Here is a 19,472-nt window from a genome sequence, read left to right on the forward strand (position 1 = left end):
AACAGCCCCTCGCCTGCTGTGGCCACATATGGTTTGAGGAGGGCCGCGCAAAAGGGAGAAGCCAAATACGGGTCAGATGTCCGCAATTTCATTGAGCGTGATTTTTATGTGGATGATGCTTTAAAGTCTGTCCCCACCGGACAGGATGCTATCGACCTCCTGAAACGGACACAAGACATGCTAGCAGACTCAAACCTTCGCCTCTTAAAAATAGCATCAAATAAGGTTGAAGTGATGGACGCATTCGCACCTCAAGACCGAGCCAAGGATCTCCAAAATCTGGATCTGTTCAAGGATGAACTCCCAGATCAGCGCAGTCTTGGAATAAAGTGGAATATAATGGAGGACTATTTCACTTTTCACATTCCTCATGCTGAAAAGCCATACACACGAAGAGGAGTCCTTTCAACTGTGAACAGTGTGTTTGACCCGCTTGGGTTTTTGGCCCCAGTCACCGTTCGAGGACGTCTGCTTCTAAGAGAGTTGTCGCTACAGACAACAGAGTGGGACTCACCTCTCCCAGAGGATCTGAGAGGCAGATGGATAGAATGGCAACAGTCCCTCCAATGCCTCAGCAAAGTCAACGTTCCACGCACTTACACTAAGATGTCACTGTTACAGGCTAAATGTGTAGAACTTTGTGTCTTTTCAGATGCGTCCATGAAGGCAATATGTGCAGTTTCATACCTCAAGGTCACCACTGGGGATGGCAAGACAGAGGTTGGGTTTGCCCTAGGTAAGGCACGACTCGCTCCACAGCCAGAGCTCACTGTACCTAGGCTCGAACTCTGCGCCGCAGTAATGGCGGTTGAAATGGCAGAGGTCATATGTGAGGAGATTGATCACCCCATAGACAAAACTAGTTTCTATACAGACAGCAAGGTGGTTCTTGGTTATATTCACAACCAATCCAGACGTTTTTATGTCTATGTAAACAATCGTGTGTGTCGTATTAGAGAGTCAACTACTCCAGAGCAATGGCATTTCGTTACGACCGACCAGAATCCTGCTGACCACGGCTCACGATCAGTTCCAGCCGCTGAGTTAGAACACACGACATGGTTCACAGGTCCAGCGTTTCTCCAGTGCACTTCATACATCCATCTAGAGCAGACTGATTACAAACTGCTGGACCCAGACAACGATGCAGAGGTGCGCCCAGAGGTAAAGACACTTTGCACTAACATAACAAAGGAAGTTTTGGGCTCAGGACGTTGGGAGCGTTTCTCCACATGGCGCTCACTTCGGAAAACCATGTCAAACCTGATTCACATCGCACAATGCTTTTCACAATCAAACGTTGAGCCAAACTGTAAAGGATGGCACATCTGTAAAACGGCCATCACCCCAGAACTGTTAGATCAAGCAGAGACAATGATCATTAAAAAGGTGCAGTTTGAAACATATGCAGACGAGATAAAGCGGATCTCTGAAAAACAGAACCTCCCAAAAAACAGCCCGCTGGTAAAACTAAACCCTGTGATTGGAAGTGACAATCTGCTGAGAATTGGTGGTCGCATTAATCGCGCGGGGCTGGGAGTAAAAGACACTAACCCTATTATCTTGCCAGGCAGTCACTACATCACTACCCTCCTTGTGCGCCACCACCATGAGAAAGTAAGCCATCAAGGCAGGCATTTTACAGAGGGCGCTGTCCGAGAGAGTGGCTTGTGGATTGTAGGAGGAAAAGGATGTATTAGCAGAGTCATAAGTAAATGTGTGACATGCAAGAAACTGAGAGGGAAGTTTGAAGAGCAATTAATGAGTGATTTGCCCGTAGATCGCCTCCAAGTTGAGCCCCCCTTTTCTTACGTAGGCATGGACATGTTTGGCCCATGGGAAGTAACTACAAGGCGTACAAGAGGGAGACAAGCAAACAGGAAGCGGTGGGCAATATTATTCACGTGCCTGTGTACAAGAGCTGTCCACATTGAAGTAGTGGAGGAGATGAGCTCTTCAAGTTTCATTAATGCACTGAGGCGTTTCTTCGCCCTCCGAGGACCCGCAAAACAACTGCGCTTGGACTGCGGCACTAATTTCATTGGTGCTCACAAAGAGATGGCCACAAATGCACCAGAGAAGGACAAAGTGCAACACTTTCTGCAGGACCAGAAGTGTTCCTGGGTTTTCAATCCTCCCCATTCTTCCCACATGGGGGGAGTATGGGAACGGATGATTGGTTTAGCACGGCGAATACTTGATAACATGCTGCTGCAAACTGGTCGTGTTCAACTCACTCATGAGATCTTGATCACATTTCTTGCGGAAGTCACAGCTATACTGAATGCACGACCGTTGTTGCCAGTATCATCAGACCCAGAACATCCTCACATTCTCTCACCGGCGATGCTGCTGACACAAAAGAATGGAGTTGTACCCACCATCTGTGATGATGTAGGACCCAAAGAAATGCTCAGAAGCCATTGGAAGCGGGTTCAGTTCCTTGCAGACACCTTCTGGAGCAGATGGCGCAAGGAATACTTGCACAGCCTCCAAATTCGTCAAAAGTGGCACCACAAGAACATTGACATTAAACAGGGAGATGTTGTTCTCCTCAAGGACAAACAAACAAGAAGAAATGAGTGGCCAATGGGCGTAATTGAAAAGACAGTTGCGAGTGAAGATGGAATCATCAGAAAGGCCAAAGTTAGAGTTGCTTCCAAGGGGAATGTTAAGACTTATTATAGACCCATTTCTGAAATGGTTTTTCTGTTATCTAGTGATGTTTAGATATCTGTTGTGGTATCCCTAAGATACCAGGCGGGGAGTGTTCTGACTGTTGTCAAATTTGTACATGTTTGATTTGTTTGGTTAGTGCACTGGCCCTTTAAGAGAAAGGCATGGTCCGTGTGCAGACGGGGGAAGTGTAAGAAAGAATCAGACAATCGACTGAATGTGATCTATGCTGCGATTTATGCTGTGAAAGGCTGATAAAAAGGCATTCCCTGTGAGTATGCATTATTGTTTGGCACTTTTATGTTGATTAATAGCAGTTAATTAGATGCTGTTTTACGCGTGCTAATTTATGGTTCGTAGACAGTTGTTTGGTGTTAGCATTAGCACTTGGTCACGCAGCTCCTCAAGTAATTATTTAATTTGTCACTCATATATACTGTATTTTGTTGTTACAGTTTCACACCTGCCATATAAAGCAAAGTCTAAACCCACTCTGGCGTCAGTGACTTTTGTGTGGAGGTGTTTAACTCCTGGATAGTAGAAAGTGGTTCTACGAGGCCAGTACACTTCTTTTAGTTGACTGTTTTTATCATGGACAGAAGATGCGGATCATCAATGTTTATACTGCACCTGAAAGGACAAAGAAAATGAGGCTGTTAAAAAAAATGAAGCAGCTCTTGGAAGTGGGTTTTAATTTAATAATGGGTGGCGATTTTAATATTGTAACGGAGGAAAGTGATAGAGTTGCTACAACGCCTTTTAAGATCAATCGTGAAGGTAAATTTTTAGCGCAGGTTTGCGCAGATGCTTCCCTTAGAGATCTCTATAGAATATTACATCCCACAAAGATTCATTTTACTAGATTTGACACAAATGTCAAAACTAGAATAGATAGGATTTATATTTCTTCTTCAATACACGCCCTTAATTATGACACCTATATGACTGATCTATCTGATCATATGATTGTTAAAGCTACAATGCAGTGTGGTCTTGACTATCCTAAAAACTATTGGAAATTAAATACGGCGTGTTTGAGGAATCTGACGCTAATACAAGAACTAAAATGTGAAATTAAAAAAATATTGCAATTAAGAGTTCTTGTAAGTTCTGAGATAGAACTGTGGGATTTGCTTAAAAGATTTCTTCAAATTTAAATGTCGGGAGTTAAATCATGCCAAGAATATGAAATATAATGAAGATGTAAAGGCATATATAAGTCTAAAGTATAAAAAAAAGAAACGAAGAAGAGGAACATCAGATGGTTGAGTTGAAAAAAGAAATAGAATTGATAAATACTGAATTATTACTTAATATGCAGATAACAGCAGGGTGTGATGAAAACGGAAACACTGACTTTGCGATTGTCTCTGGTCAGAGGAGACGTGGTAGCATCTTTATCCCCTCGATTAGGGATGGAAGTGGAAAATTAACCGCCAATGAGAGTGAGAAAAGATACGTTGTCAGAGAACAATGCTTTTCCATGTTTTCTGCATTACTTTCAGACAGCAATACTTTACAATCATTGTTAAGTGTTATTGAACCTCTTGAACCTTCTGTTTTTGATTCACTCCTTGGGGTGATAAGAAAAGAAGAGGTTTTAGCTGCTATTGAGCAACTGAATAACAATAAAACTCCAGGTTTAGATGGTGTCCCAGCTGAGTTTTACAAGTTGGGTATAGCGGAAGTAAATGAACTTTTAACCTCAACTTTGAATTCAGGGCTTGAAAAAGGAGTATTATGTGAGTCTTTCTATTTTGGCCTGATGTGTTTATTATATAAAAAAGGTGATAAAAGTGATATAAATAATTATAGACAATTAACAATAATGAATGTTGATTATAAAATATTAGCTAAAATAATAAGATTAGAAGATATATTAGATAAAATTATTGTGAGGGAACAGACATGTGCTATAAAAGGTCGCCAGATGTGGGATAATCTGTGCACCCTAAGAGAGGTAATATACTCCAGAAGAGACTGACTTTTTTATTCTTGGCTTAGATCAAAAGAAAGCATTTGATTATCTTTCTCTTTCGTATATATGGGCGGTTATGAAAGCCTATGGGATGCCGGACGGTTTCATCGCCATGGTAAAATTGTTATATAAAAAATTCATCATACAAGTCAAGGTAAATGGAAGTTTGACCGAACAATTCCATGCTTCCTGTGGAGTGAAACAGGGATGCCCGCTAAGCGCTGCTTTGTATGTCTTAGCCATCAATCCCTTATTGAAACTAATTAATAAAGACATTAATATTAAAGGATACTGTTTTAATGATGGACAGCTATGGCTTATGCCGACGATGTTACAGTTATTATTAGGAACCAGGACGAGTTGGATAGGCTATTTTTTCACCTCAAAACTATATGAATTGGCATCAGGGGCAAAATTAAACCCAGAAAAAACAGAAGGCGTGTGGTTTGGTTCCTCACTACAAAAGCCGAAAATAAACATACAAGTAAATGACGAAATGAAAGTCTTGGGAATTTGGATCAACAAAGGGGACCCCTGTTTGTTAAACTGGTCTAAAAAGGAATGCGAAATTAAAGAAGTTGCTAAGTGGGAAAATAAAAATACTAACTATAAAGCACGAGTAAATATAGTCAAAACCCATATAGTATCTAACCTTCTCTTCCTTGCCACAGTTTTTCCTCCTCCTCACAAATCACTTTTAAACAAATTGTGTGTTAAATTAATATGGGGAACAAACCGTGAGGTAACGAAACGAACCTTAATGTATAAAGGCAAAGAGTGTGGATTGGGTGCGCCACATCTCCGTATCACTTTGAGAATTCCTTTTATTAAAAATGTTTTTAGCGCTCTTAATAGGGGAACCCCATGGATTAGAGGTAATGAAGCACAATGGGAAAAATTAAAAGGTAGGGCTAGATCCAATATACCGTATTATAAGCTCCTTTTTGGCGACACTATGGAACAGTGGAAAGACCTTAACATTAACTGGACACAAGTATGCACTAAACAAGTATACAATTTAATTAATAGTAAAAATAATGAAGGACAGATAAAATATAAGGGCGTGGGCGTAGAAGAATACCCGTTAGTAGTTAAAAATATCTATGACAAATTAATCTCTGAAAATATGAGAGACACTGTGTGGTTGATTTCTGTTGGACGCCTCCCCGTTAGAGCGGTGGTTCAGTGGAGCTGTTATGTTACCACCAAAGAATGTCCTATGTCACGATGTGTCGAAGATGAAACCCTTGAACATTTACTATTATCCTGTTATAGAACAGTAGAAATCAGACAACAGATGACTAAAATGGGGTTTGAAATTGATAACAACATACAAGCTATAAAATATGGTCTGTTTAAAGAAAAAAATGTACGAGAGTAAAAGACGCCTCTTTTGGCTTATCATGTGTGTCATTAACACCCACATTTGGAAAACCAGAGCCAAGGTGGTCATTGAGCAAAAAATGATAGATAGCGTTGCTGTGTGCAAAAATATCCTTACAGACCTGAGAAGGAGGAAGACTTTAGAACAAAAAAAGAATAGTCCTTTACCTTGGGATCTGTTGAAGATATAATCAATGTTAACATGTTTGAGTAATTTAACTTTTGTATTAATGTATCTATTGTAAATTATTCTGAGTATTGCCAAATATTTTGATGCAACTTTTTTATGTGTTGTTGCTTGTTAATTTGTCATGAATGTTGAAAATAAAGGCTTTAAAAAAAAAAAAAGCAAGGGTGGCAAAGGACTAGGCGCCAAGCATCACCGTAAAGTTCTCCGTGATAACATCCAGGGTATCACCAAACCCGCTATCCGCAGTCTGGCTCGCCGTGGCGGAGTGAAGCGTATCTCCGGTCTGATTTATGAGGAGACCCGCGGTGTGCTCAAGGTGTTCCCGGAGAACGTCATCCGCGACGCCGTCACCTACACTGAGCACGCCAAGAGGAAGACTGTGACCGCCATGGATGTGGTGTACGCTCTGAAGAGTCAGGGCCGCACTCTGTACGGCTTCGGCGGTTAAACTCATTCGCCCTAATCCATCAAACGGCTCTTTTAAGAGCCACACACTTTGAGAGCTTTCTTCTGTTATAGTTTGTGGGTGTTTTTTTTTTTTCAATGTTTCTTTAGTACCTGCCAGTATTTCCCTACCGACTGATGTAGTGTGTTAGAACTTCACGAACGATTACCGACTGACGTTCCCAACATATTATATTGACTCTGATCGTCTGTGTCTTCTGTCGAGGGACGCTACAATATATTGACTCTTCGTTTTCCTATGAGATTCACCTGTAATGCGTGCTTTTCTTCACAACGTTACAATAACTGACATGACCACAAACTGAACTTCACAGGTTAAAGGCAGTGTTGCCAACTTAGCCGCTATATTTAGCGAGTTATGAGACCCGTTAGCGACTTCTCTAAAAAAAGAAAAAAGAAAAAAAAAAAAAGACGTGAAAGCGCATATCGCTTTTACTCTCAACAAGCAGCGGGTGCTGTAACGCAGTCAGTTCTTTTACTCTTATGTGTTTTGTGGATCACAAAGTAACTCCACCAGTGCCTATTTCGGGTCACTTTTGCCGGTCCAAGCCCGGGTAAAGGAGCAGGGTTGGAATTGTGACATTAAAAAAAACAATTGCTAAAAGAAATTTAATTTGTAGTTCTAAATAAACTCTAAATGCATTTAGGACCATTTTTACTCACTTTCTCTTCCACGATGTTATTTCTCTCTCCAACAACATAGGTTACAATTACATTAGCATGACCAACTATGCAAATTAGGCGATGACGTCATTTAGCGACTTCTAGGACAACCAATAGCGATTTTCCTTACTGAGGAGTTTGCAACACTGGTTACAGGCCTATTCAGTACCACGGTTTGTTAATACTCACTGAACAGTCATAAACCAAACAAAGGATAGATATCACTTATTCATCGGTTTATTTGTAAATGTCTTCCTGCCAGAAATACGCTTGAAGGAGAAGTGCTCATGTTTTGAAGGAAGGAAGGTTCAGGGCTTAAGCAATCAGCATCATGGGCTCATCCGATTAGAATAAGAATCAGCACTCATCTAATTATTCTCAGGGTTTTCCTTTTATTCTCCAAATCAATAAGGCAAAGAAGGAAGGAAGGAAAGACACATGGACTGCCAATGCTGAAAGAAAACAGAGATTTAAGTTACTCATTACTAGTGATGTGACGTTCTGTATCGAGGCTTCGAAGCTTGTGTCGAGTAATGGAGGGGGCGTTTCCGCGATGCGAGTATCGAGGCTTGCTTCATTTATGGGAGGAGCTGAAAATGATGACGTCCGAAGCCTCGCTGCCCGGCTGTACCACGTGACTGGTTCATGAAGTGGTTCGAACTTTGCCGCGAGCTATGACAGCGATATAAACCCCTCAGACTTCATTCAAAATGTGGGTGTTTGATGGAGAGTTGCGGTTAGTGAGAGTTTGGAGACAGTTTGGAGGTTTATGAGAGTGAGGAGAGAAAGTCAGGAGAGAATGGAGCCAGCTAAGAAGAGGAGGATGTCCTCCCCTGTGTGGGAACATTTTGATCTTATTCCTCCCAACAAGGTATGTAAATTTCTACAGAAGATGTATTTTCATAATACTGATGGTGCAATACAATTTATGTTAAGCTGTCTTGACTTTTGTACAAGGTGAAGTGTTTGCTATGTGCCAGGGAGCTGGGATATAACAACACCTCATCCATGCTTAGGCACTACAGAGCTTTGCATGAGAATAAGGGGAACACCGATTGTGGAGCAAGACCAGGTGAGCCATCAAATGCAATGATAATATAGCATGCTGTAATGTTACTAAATGATATAACAATATTAGATGTCACGGGGTGAAACGGGACAAGTTATTTAGAGTTTTTATTGTGCATGTTTTGCAATGTTTTATCTGTTTTAATATTTTAATATTGTATATTGGGTTTGTTTGTACGAGTTTTATTGCATGTTTTTATCTTATTTAAATTGAACACCTGTCCTGGAAAGACTCCGCCCCTACCTGATAATAAACTGTTCACACCTGCGAGAGATCCGAGAGAGGCCAATAAGAGGGCCTGGCAGACCAAAGGAAGCAGTTCGACCGAGAGGCTTGAGAGACGGCCAGGAGTAAGTGGTGCCAGGCGGCAGCGCCTGCAAGCCGAAGGGGCTGGTGGAGCTGGGCGTTAGGCGAGGACGGACAGCACCAGCGACTAGGGACGCGGAGCGAACAGAAGGACGGCAGTAGTAACGAGAGCCCAGCTTGTGCACTGCGGGAGAGCAGAGGCGGCGAGACAGCTGGTGCCGACTTGCAGTTTTAAAGAAGCGGCGGGCGGAGTTGAGAGCTCTGCCCACCCGGGCATATCAAGACGCTAATGCGGAAAGGAAGGAGAGGACTCCGCTGGGTTTCCCTTTTACTTCGCTGGATTTCTTAACTCCCTGGGACTTTTATGCTGTGGTGGATCCCACTGGACTTTTAATGTTGTGTTTTATTGATTTTTATTGTGTTATCCCTTGGCCAAGGTTGTTTTAAATTATCTTACACTTTTAACTATTTAAATATAATAAATTATAATTTTAATTATACAGTTTTTTAATCGTGTGCTTTCCCTTGGCGGCTCCACTGCTCTGCCCGTTTTTAGGAAGGTCTCCTTCCTTTTAAAAAAACAAAACATCTTGGAAATAAATCAAGCCTTTCCGCTCCGTTACATAAACAACTGTTATAAGTTACGTGTGTGATATTTATATTTGTGCTTTGTCTTTATTGTCTTTCCTCAGGAGAACAATCTCAAATAGATGAAGACCTGGTTAGCATGGTGATTGAGGACTTCCAGCCATTTAGCATTGTGGAGGACAAAGGATTCAAAAGATTTGTTAAATCATTAAATCCTAGCTATGTTCTCCCCACTAAAAAGGCCATAAAAGCAGTGGAAATGCAGTTTTTACAGAATAAGATGTGAACAGGCAGGAGCCTCAGTGTGTAGCTGTCCATACCTCAACGTTACAAAAGCACAACTACTGTCCACACCCCAACCACACCTCACCTCACAGTAAATGATCATTTCCATTTCAAGCATTTCCAAATAATCATTTCCCATACTGCCACTATAAATATACACAGTATACTGCCATCACTACAATATACATGTTTTACACACTCCTTTTGTTGTTGACATTTACAGGCTGTGTGCAAAAGGCCACACTCTTCAAATTCATGCCAACTAATATTTTTACGTCCAGTAGGTGTCCTGCTAGAGCAAATGAAGCTTCAAGAAGCTTTGCGCTGGGATGAACCAATTGGATGAAAAGCTTCAGTGCTTCATGAAGCTTCATCTGCCCATCACTACTCATTACCTTAAACAATACATAAAATAAAAACCCAAACAGAACCTCACCTCAGCTGCCGCCCCGTGTGGGAGTGAAGAAAGAGTGAGCCAAAAGTGAATGCAGTCCTTATATAATGTGTGACAGGTGAGTGCAATTGAGGAGAAGCACCACACCCAATCAAAGGTGAGAGAACTAAACAAGGTGCATCTGGTGACGTGAGTGGGTGTGCTGGGATGTGCTAAAAGGTGGGTCTCTACAACAGCTCATTTCGGTTTTTTTTTTTTTGTTTGTTTTTTTTAAGGTAACTAACCCACCTTTGATCTAGTAAAAGTACAAACTTTTTGGAGATTTGCTTTCCTGGATGACTGAGAATGCATCAAGACGTAAACAGCTTCCTGAAAGGCACATTGGCCATAGTGAATGAGGCAATTCTGAAAATAAAGTCAGTGAATTCCACGTTGATCCCAACTGTAATTTCTAGAAACAGCATGAATATTCAAGTGTGAGCATAAGACTTATATTATAAAAACAATACTATCAATAAGAATAAAGGAGCGAGCTCTTGGTGTGAGTGAGGTGGCTCTGAAAAGAGCCGTTGCTGGTAGAAGAGAGTGTAGCTTAAGCTCTCTCTCCGCGGATGCGGCGAGCCAGCTGGATGTCTTTGGGCATTATGGTGACCCTTTTGGCGTGGATGGCGCACAGGTTGGTGTCCTCGAAGAGTCCGACCAGGTAAGCCTCGCTGGCCTCCTGCAGAGCCATGACAGCAGAGCTCTGGAAGCGCAGGTCGGTCTTGAAATCCTGAGCGATCTCGCGGACCAGGCGCTGGAAGGGCAGCTTGCGGATCAGCAGCTCTGTGGATTTCTGGTAACGGCGGATCTCGCGCAGAGCCACGGTACCGGGCCTATAACGGTGAGGCTTCTTGACGCCCCCGGTGGCCGGGGCGCTCTTACGGGCGGCCTTGGTGGCCAGCTGCTTCCTGGGGGCTTTGACGCCAGTAGACTTGCGAGCAGTCTGCTTGGTTCTTGCCATTCTTTCTCACTTTCCTTTTTCTCTGATAAGAGCAGAAAATGTAGCGAACAGAGGAGACTCGCTGCTCTTATAGTGTGAGACTGGCTGTGACGCGGTGCTGCTCCGGCTCGTGATTGGTGACGGGCTCCACGTGGAGCATCGCCCCGCCTCGGTGTGTGCTGCTCATTGGAGAAAAGTGCATTTTCTCTTAGTCTCGATACTACGAAGAAAAGAACCTGTCAAAATGAGTGGGCGTGGCAAAATCGGAGTAATTGGTTATTAGTTATGTAATCATGCCCCCGTATGCCCCATTATCGTTTGCTTCAAACTTCAGCAATTTATGGGTGAGACTCAAGTACATCGGAGACGGGGACCCCCCGACCCGTGATTATGTTGCTGAAGAGCTGATATTGCAAACATCATGGCTGAATGTGCAGGACATATACTCCTTCATTGCTCTCCCCAGTAAACGGGATTTTGAGCTGTGTTTCACCGAAGAGGCGCCCTTACGTCGCTTCTTAGAGATCTCTCTTTCCAACGCATCACATCCGAAATGGAAAGACTGGCAAGTGGAGTCTTCTGTCCAGGTAGAGGTAGTGACTCTTGTTGTTAAGTTCTGGACTGGAAGGATTCCAGACCAAGATATCGAGCTATATCTTAAAAGGTATTGCGAGATTCTTCAACCCCCAGTCAAGCCAGTGGATAAATTCGGATTCTGGTATGGAGTCGGAAAATACAAAGTTCGGATGCGTAGAGACGAAGCTGGACATATAATCTCTATTCCGAATTCCATCTCGTTGGGCCCCTACAATGGCAGGATTATTTATCCGGGCCAATCGGTGAGGTGTTTCATCTGCCAAGGTCCAGACCACCAGGCGAGAGAATGCCCCACTGTCAAATGTTGGAAATGTGGTGAGTTGGGCCACAAGGCTAAAATTTGCCAAAACGAAAGTGAGTGCTCCCTCTGTGGTGCGAAAGGACACACTTTCTTTAAATGCCCCAAGTCTTTTGTGAATATACTTAAATCTTCCCAACAACCTCGACCTTCTGCCACCATGGATTTCCCTTCTTTGGTGGATCCTTCCCAAGTCTTGGATCCCCTCGTGAATGACCAGGTGAGAGAGCCCCCTCCCTCTACTCCCCCCCACCTTCCTCCGACAGCTACCTCACTGTCACTCCCAGTTTCGCTTGGATTGGACAATCCACAAGTGGATGATCAGGATACCCAGTCTAGCCCTGTTCAAAATGAGTTACCATCTCCACTGTCTCAGTCAAGTAAAAAAAGCGACGAGAGTGATGAAGAGCTAGATGGTAACCTAATCATAGAGACATCGGATGGTGAGAATGAAAGCGATAGTGATGACGAAGAAATTGACAGCGAGCAGACACCTGATGACGACGGAGATAGCGAGGACCATGGATCCTTCCCTCTCTCAGAGGCGGCATCTCTGGCTCTTGCTTCGCTGCCCGGGGAAACGAAAGTAAAACGGAAGACCTTCTTTAGTGGAAGTCACCCGGCCCTCAACGAGCTCGTCAACGAGGATACGAGAGGAAGCAGAAAAAGGAGCGTTTCTGCTTCTAGCTCTGGAAGAGATAAGCGGAAGGATAATAGACCAAGTCCTCCGTGAGTAATATTTCTGAGATGGTCTCTCCTTTAGTCAATCTATGAGTAACATCAAAATAATAACATTTAATGTCAGAGGTCTCCAATCAGATAAAAGCAGGAAAAGGAAGGTTGATTTCTTAAAAAGACTTGATTATGATATTTTGTGCCTTCAAGAGATGATATTAAAGACACACGTAGATGTATGTGAATTAAATAAAATGTGGAACACTGCCCATTCAATAATATCGATAGGGGAAGACAGCTCTGATGGAGTGGGTATTTTCTTTAAAAAAGATGCGGTGAATATAATCAAAAGAAGAGACATAATACCGGGACGACTCCTCCTTGTTGATTGCTGTTATTACGGGCAAAGGTTGCGTATTATTAATGTTTATAATGCACCCGAACGAACGAAAAAGATACAATTGTTGAAAAAACTGAAGTATTTATGTTGAGCTAGTTAATAGGTATGCCGTCGTTGTCATCTGTTGTGATTTTATTTTGAAAGGATGCTTCCTGTTATGCTGCAGAGTGCACGCGAGAGTTCAATAATAAAAACTAAGTGTTGTTCCGGTGAAAAGCCGATGCCCCACGTGTGATTATTCCTCCGTCTAGACAATATAAGTATCTTCAATATTCATGCAGATTCCGCTGGAAGACCCGTCTCTGCTAACAGGTTATGGGCCCAGGAAAACATTGAAGCTACGCCAGGGGAAAGTTTACCACCAGAAAAGTCGCAAAGTACAGCGTGTTCGGTGAGGGCTAGCGTGCTAAGTTAGCACCATGAATAAGCGTGCTGGTGAACCCAGTGGCCGATGGGCAAGGTTGGTTTTTGACGGCGATGAGAAGAATTATGAACTGTGGAAGACAAAATTTTTGGGACATCTTAGATTACAAGGTCTAAAAGACACAATATTGAAAAGTGATGACGACGATGAGGACGACGAAGATAAGAATGCCCAGGCCTATGCAGAGTTAATACAGTTCCTGGATGATAAGAGTTTATCGCTCGTGATGAGAGAAGCTGCCGATGATGGACGCGAGGCACTGAAAATTTTAAGAGACTATTATGCAGGAAAAGGTAAACCAAGAATTATCAGCCTTTATACCGAACTGACTTCTCTGAAGAAAGCAAGCACTGAGAGCGTCACGGAGTACATCATACGTGCAGAGACATTTATTACAGCCCTGAGAAATGCTGGAGAGACACTTAGTGATGGTCTGCTTGTAGCGATGGTGTTAAAAGGTTTACCAGAAACATTTAAACCTTTTTCCGTTCACATTACGCAAAGTGAATCAGAAATCAAGTTTGCGGAATTTAAAACGAAACTCCGCAGCTATGAGGACACTGAGAAAATGCGCTTAATGGAACAAGAGGATAACATCATGAAGGCGAGAGTGCAACCCAGCGTGAGACCCGCAGCAGCTGCTAATGACCACAGGAGAGACATGTCAGACATAGTCTGTTTTAAGTGTGGCCAACGGGGACACAAGGCCAGAGCATGCCGCTACAGACAGTGGTGCGGTCACTGTAGGAGCAACACCCATCGAGAGTCGACTTGCAGGAGACGACAACGGAATGATGAAGCACGCATAGCCTCGGAGGAGGGCGACAACGCAGAGAGCGACGACACCTATGTCTTCCGGATGAGCGATGACTACGCGGCACCTCAACAGCCACAAGACATCAGGACCAAAGGCCTAATGGTGGATTCTGGCGCAACATCACACATCCTGAATGATAAAACAGCGTTCAAGAAATTTAATGACGACTTCCAGCCGGGAACGCACTGTGTGGAATTAGCTGATGGCACCAGGTGTAAAGGAGTGGCTGAAGGCAGAGGAGATGCAGAGGTGTGCTTGATAGACAGCAGAGGGAGACAGTGTAAAACAACACTGAAAGACGCCCTATGCATTCCCTCATTTCCACAGAATATCTTCTCTGTGAGAGCGGCCACCACGAACGGAGCCACTATCATCTTTAAGAAAGGAAGGAACGTCCTTCAACACAGAGACGGTACAAAGTTTCACATCCATGAGCACAACAGACTTTATTACCTTGAGACTGTAAGTGAGTACGATGATAAGTGTAATAATTGTTTTGATGTGCAGACATGGCATGAAATTTTGGGACATTGCAATCATAGTGACATTCTGAAGTTACAAAATGTGGTTGAAGGTATGAAAATCAAAGGGAAAACTGACAAAGAAAGTTTGAACTGTGAGGTGTGTATTCAGGGAAAATTTGTCCAGACTAGGAATAGAAACCCTGACAGGAGAGCTGAGAAACCTCTCGAGCTGGTACATACGGATCTAGCAGGGCCGATAGATCCAGAATCACGAGATGGACACAGATATGCATTATTGTTTACCGATGACTTTTCCGGTGCAGTATTTGTATATTTTCTCAAAAACAAAAGTGAAACAATGCAAGCAACTGAAATCTTTTTGGCCGATACAGCCCCACTCGGGAAGGTAAAGTGTATCAGGTCAGACAACGGCACAGAGTTCATGGCAAAGAGTTACCAGGTATTGTTAAACAAACATGGAATAAGACATGAAACTTCAGCCCCATATTCCCCTCACCAGAATGGTACAGCGGAACGTGGCTGGAGAACACTTTTTGATATGGGGAGGTGCATGCTTATTGAGAGTGCCATACCAAAGGAATTATGGACGTATGCAGTTCAAACAGCGGCTATCGTGAGAAACAGATGCTTTAACAACCGGACAGGGCAGACACCTTACTTTTTGCTGACTGGGCAGAAGCCCAATCTATCCAGAATGCGAAAGTTTGGGTGTGAGTGTTATGCTTACAAGCAAAACAAGGTGATAGGTTTGTAGCTTGAACCCATCCGCTGGAACGTTGAAGACAATATAATTACACTGCTAAGCAAGACACAAATAGGCAAAGTTCTTCATGTTACTCGTGCACGGGAGAGACCGGACAGAGCGCCGTCCCTTCGCTTGACCCCAGTCGCTCTCGTCCGTCCTCCCGTACCACTGTCCTTTTATTGAGGTTACATGAATATGCATAGGTTCATTAACATACGACGTCTACATACAAACAAAGAGTACCTTGCCTGTGTGTGTGTGTGTGTGTGTGTGTGTTGCTGATCAAAGGGTCAAACATCCTTGGTCAGGAAGAGGGTAGACTAGACCCCCCCCGGTGAGGAAGTCCAGCAGTTCCTCTAAACAGAAAAGCACTTAGACTAGAACAGACGTAGCTACGTTAATCCTACCATAAAACAATTAAGACAAGGTACGAACTTTCCCATGCTCCCAGGATATAGGTGTGCATTCTAGTGTGGAATACACACCAAGCCTCTGTAGCCTGTTAAAGATCACACAACTTATCACTACACAATTGATTATACACCTCTAAGCATCTATGGTTAAATATTTCTAAGCATAAATGACAATCAACAATACAAACTCTAACACAAGGGTAAGCTGGATTCTAAGTGTACAAAAGGGATTTTTGTAGGCTACGACAAAAACAGTCCAGCATACAAGGTTTATTTCCCAGACAGCGCTAAAGTGCAAAAGTTTAGGCTGGTTAAGTTTGTAACCAAACACAATGAGGAAAAGCAAACACAAACTGATACGACATCTGAGGATGAAGACATACAGGTGAGGGAGAGACCAAACGTGAACAGGGAAAGCCCCAGTACCAGTTCACAGGAACCAGATACTGACAACCAACCAGAAGTGAACAGTCAGATGCCACTTAGTGATGAGACTGAAAACTCCAGAAGGTATCCTTCTAGAACAAGAAAGAAACCAGATTATCTAAATGAATATGAGTCAGGAGAAGACATTGATGATCAAGTGCTGACTAACATAGACTACTGTTACAGACTGATAAGTAACTCACCCGTGACATTCAGTGAAGCTGCAAGGTCACCCAACTCTAGAGAGTGGAAAGCAGCTATGGATGAGGAAATGCAAACCTTAAACGAGAACAACACCTTTACCCTAACAATCTTACCTGAGGGAAAGAAAGCAGTGGGGGGTAGATGGGTATATGTGAAGAAAAACAGTGGTGATGGATCAGAAAAATATAAAGCACGGTACGTAGCTAAAGGTTACAACCAGTGTTTTGGGATAGACTATGATGAAACTTTTTCTCCGACTGCTAACCTGACAAGCATAAGAGTATTGATGCAGTGTGCAATACAAGAAAACCTGATTTTGCATCAGATGGATGTAAAAACTGCATACTTGCATGCACCAATAGATTTTGAAGTGTATGTTGAGCAGCCAGAAGGCTATGAAGTAAAAGGAAAAACAGATGAGAAACTGGTCTACAAGCTGGAAAAGTCACTTTATGGGCTTAAACAGTCAGGCCGAAACTGGAACAGGACATTACATGACTATTTGATAGAGAACGGTTTCATGCAGAGTCCTGTAGATCATTGTGTTTACACAAGGAAAACAGGAAAAGAAAAAGTGATCATGATCATATGGGTTGATGATATTATTATTGCAGCCAGTGATGAAAGGGTTTTGAAAACTGTGAAGGAAATGCTAACTGCAAGATTCAAAATGAAAGATATGGGGAAACTCAAACATTTTCTTGGTATTGATTTTGAGCAAACCCAAGATTGTGTAAAAATGTTACAAGAGAGATATGTAGAAAACATACTGGAAAGATTTCAAATGCAAGACTGTAAACCAAGATCAACTCCTTGTGAACAAAGGTTGAACTACAATGATGATGCTGAGAAAATGAACAATGTCAGAATGTACAGAGAGGCAGTAGGTAGCCTTATTTACTTGACCTCTTGCACACGACCAGATTTGAGTTTTGTTGTAAGTAAGCTGTCACAGCACTTCAAAGAACCAGCTGTGGAACATTGGACTACTGTGAAACATGTTCTAAGGTACCTGAAACAATCAAAAGACAAGACATTGTGCTACAGGAAAAGTGACAAAGATTTGAGAGTACAAGGTCACAGTGACTCAGACTGGGCTGCGGATGTGACTGACAGGAGGAGTACTACAGGTTACTGCGTAAGCCTGAATGAAGAAGGTACTTTGGTGTCATGGCGAACAAAGAAGCAGCCAACTGTTGCCTTGTCAACTTGTGAAGCAGAGTACATAGCTTTGGCAGCAACAACACAAGAATGTTTGTACTTGACACAACTGTTGCAAAGCATGTATGAGCATCAAAAGAGACCGCCAAAGATTTTTGAGGACAATCAAGGGACTATTGCATTGGCAAAGAATCCTGTTAACAGACAGAGGTGTAAGCATATCGATATCAAATATCATTTTGTGAGATCAACAGTTAATGCTGGAAATTTGATATTGGAGTATTGTCCGACAGGTCTGATGGTGGCCGATGTTATGACAAAGCCAGCAACAAAGGGGAAGTTATTGAAGTTTGAGAAATATATGTTTGGAGTGTAAACAAATAGTAAAGAAAAACTGTTTCTTTTGGAATGCATGTAAAGCTGACAACGTGAGTGCAAGTGGGGGTGTTGAGCTAGTTAATAGGTATGCCCTCGTTGTCATCTGTTGTGATTTTATTTTGAAAGGATGCTTCCTGTTATGCTGCAGAGTGCACGCGAGAGTTCAATAATAAAAACTAAGTGTTGTTCCGGTGAAAAGCCGATGCCCCACGTGTGATTATTCCTCCGTCTAGACAATATAAGTATCTTCAATATTCATGCAGATTCCGCTGGAAGACCCGTCTCTGCTAACAATTTATTAGAGATTGGTTTTAATATAATTCTATGTGGAGATTTTAACATTGTTACTGAAGCAACTGATAGAATATCCAAGGTTGAATTTAGAGAACTGCGGGAAAGCAAATTGTTGGTTAAAGTTTGTAAGGAAGCAGCACTCCGGGATTTATACAGGCACTTGCATCCACATACCGTCCACTACACTAGATTCGATTCGTTAACTAAAACAAGGATTGATAGATTCTACATATCACATAATGTTCAAGGTCTGAAATATGACACTCTTTTAACAGACTTTTCTGATCATATGGTGGTTATGGCAACAGTGTCGTGTTGTCCCCATGAATTTTTGAACTATTGGAAATTGAATACATCCTTGTTAGCAGACGAGTTGCTTGTGTCCGAAGTTAAATCTGAAATTAGGAAAATATTACATCTTAAGATTTTTACTACTTCTTTCTCGGAACTTTGGGAGCTCCTTAAACGACGTATGTGTCAATTTTTTAAATTTAAAGCGAGAGAATTAAATCATGCAAAGAATGTAAAATATAATGAAGATGTGAGTAGATATATATATTTAAGAAATAAGAAGGAGAAGGAAGAGGAGGAGGAAAATCAAATGATGTCTCTTAAAGAGGACATTGATCGAGTCAATAGAGAAGTTTTATTTAATATGTTGCGACGTACTGACTTTCACGGGAACAGTGATTATATGATTTTTAATAATCAAAAGAAATGTCGAAATGATTTTGTCTCAATTAAGGATAAACATGGAAAGTCAGTTTTTAAAGAAGAGGGGAAAAGACAAGTAATTAGAGACTATTGTTCGGAGATGTTTTCATCCATAGTTACAAACAGCGACGCTATTAACAATTTTTTGAGTGAGGTTGAACCATTAGATCCTGTCATTTATGAAACTTTGATTGGAAAAATTAAAAGAGAGGAAGTGGAGTCAGTAATTAACCAACTTAGTACCGATAAAACACCTGGTCTGGATGGACTCCCCTCTGAATTTTACAAAATTGTGTGTAAAGAACTGTCTGAATTATTAACTCAGTATTTCAATGAAGGAATAGAAAGAGAAACAATGGGTAAATCGTTTTATGAAGGAGTTATGTGTTTATTATATAAGAAAGGTGATAGAGAAGAAATTAATTATAGGCAACTGACAATAATGAATGTAGATTATAAGAT

At 42.1% G+C, this 19,472-nt stretch overlaps 2 protein-coding genes across 2 annotated transcripts; one reads left to right on the forward strand and one right to left on the reverse strand.

The window, feature by feature from the left end:
• Positions 1-6,348: 6,348 nt before the first annotated feature.
• On the forward strand, positions 6,349-6,675 carry LOC146713956 (histone H4-like). Its single transcript, XM_085439325.1, has one exon. The coding sequence runs from the start codon at positions 6,349-6,351 to the stop codon at positions 6,673-6,675; it is 327 nt and encodes a 108-aa protein (XP_085295451.1).
• A 3,914-nt stretch (positions 6,676-10,589) lies between these two features.
• On the reverse strand, positions 10,590-11,000 carry LOC146713957 (histone H3-like). Its single transcript, XM_085450590.1, has one exon. It carries the CDS (start codon positions 10,998-11,000, stop codon positions 10,590-10,592), a length of 411 nt encoding a protein of 136 aa, XP_085306716.1.
• Between the last annotated feature and the right edge of the window lie 8,472 nt (positions 11,001-19,472).

The sequence above is a fragment of the Copadichromis virginalis genome, linkage group LG3 (genome assembly GCF_057382275.1).
Source record: "Copadichromis virginalis isolate Kocher_CV1m ecotype Utaka linkage group LG3, C_Virginalis_male_GT1.1, whole genome shotgun sequence".
Classification (NCBI taxonomy): domain Eukaryota; kingdom Metazoa; phylum Chordata; class Actinopteri; order Cichliformes; family Cichlidae; genus Copadichromis; species Copadichromis virginalis.

Excerpts from the sequence above, each read along its gene's own strand:
- LOC146713956 (XM_085439325.1), top strand. The coding sequence starts at position 6,349 with ATGAATGTTGAAAATAAAGGCTTTAAAAAAAAAAAAAGCAAGGGTGGC.
- LOC146713957 (XM_085450590.1), bottom strand. The coding sequence starts at position 11,000 with ATGGCAAGAACCAAGCAGACTGCTCGCAAGTCTACTGGCGTCAAAGCC.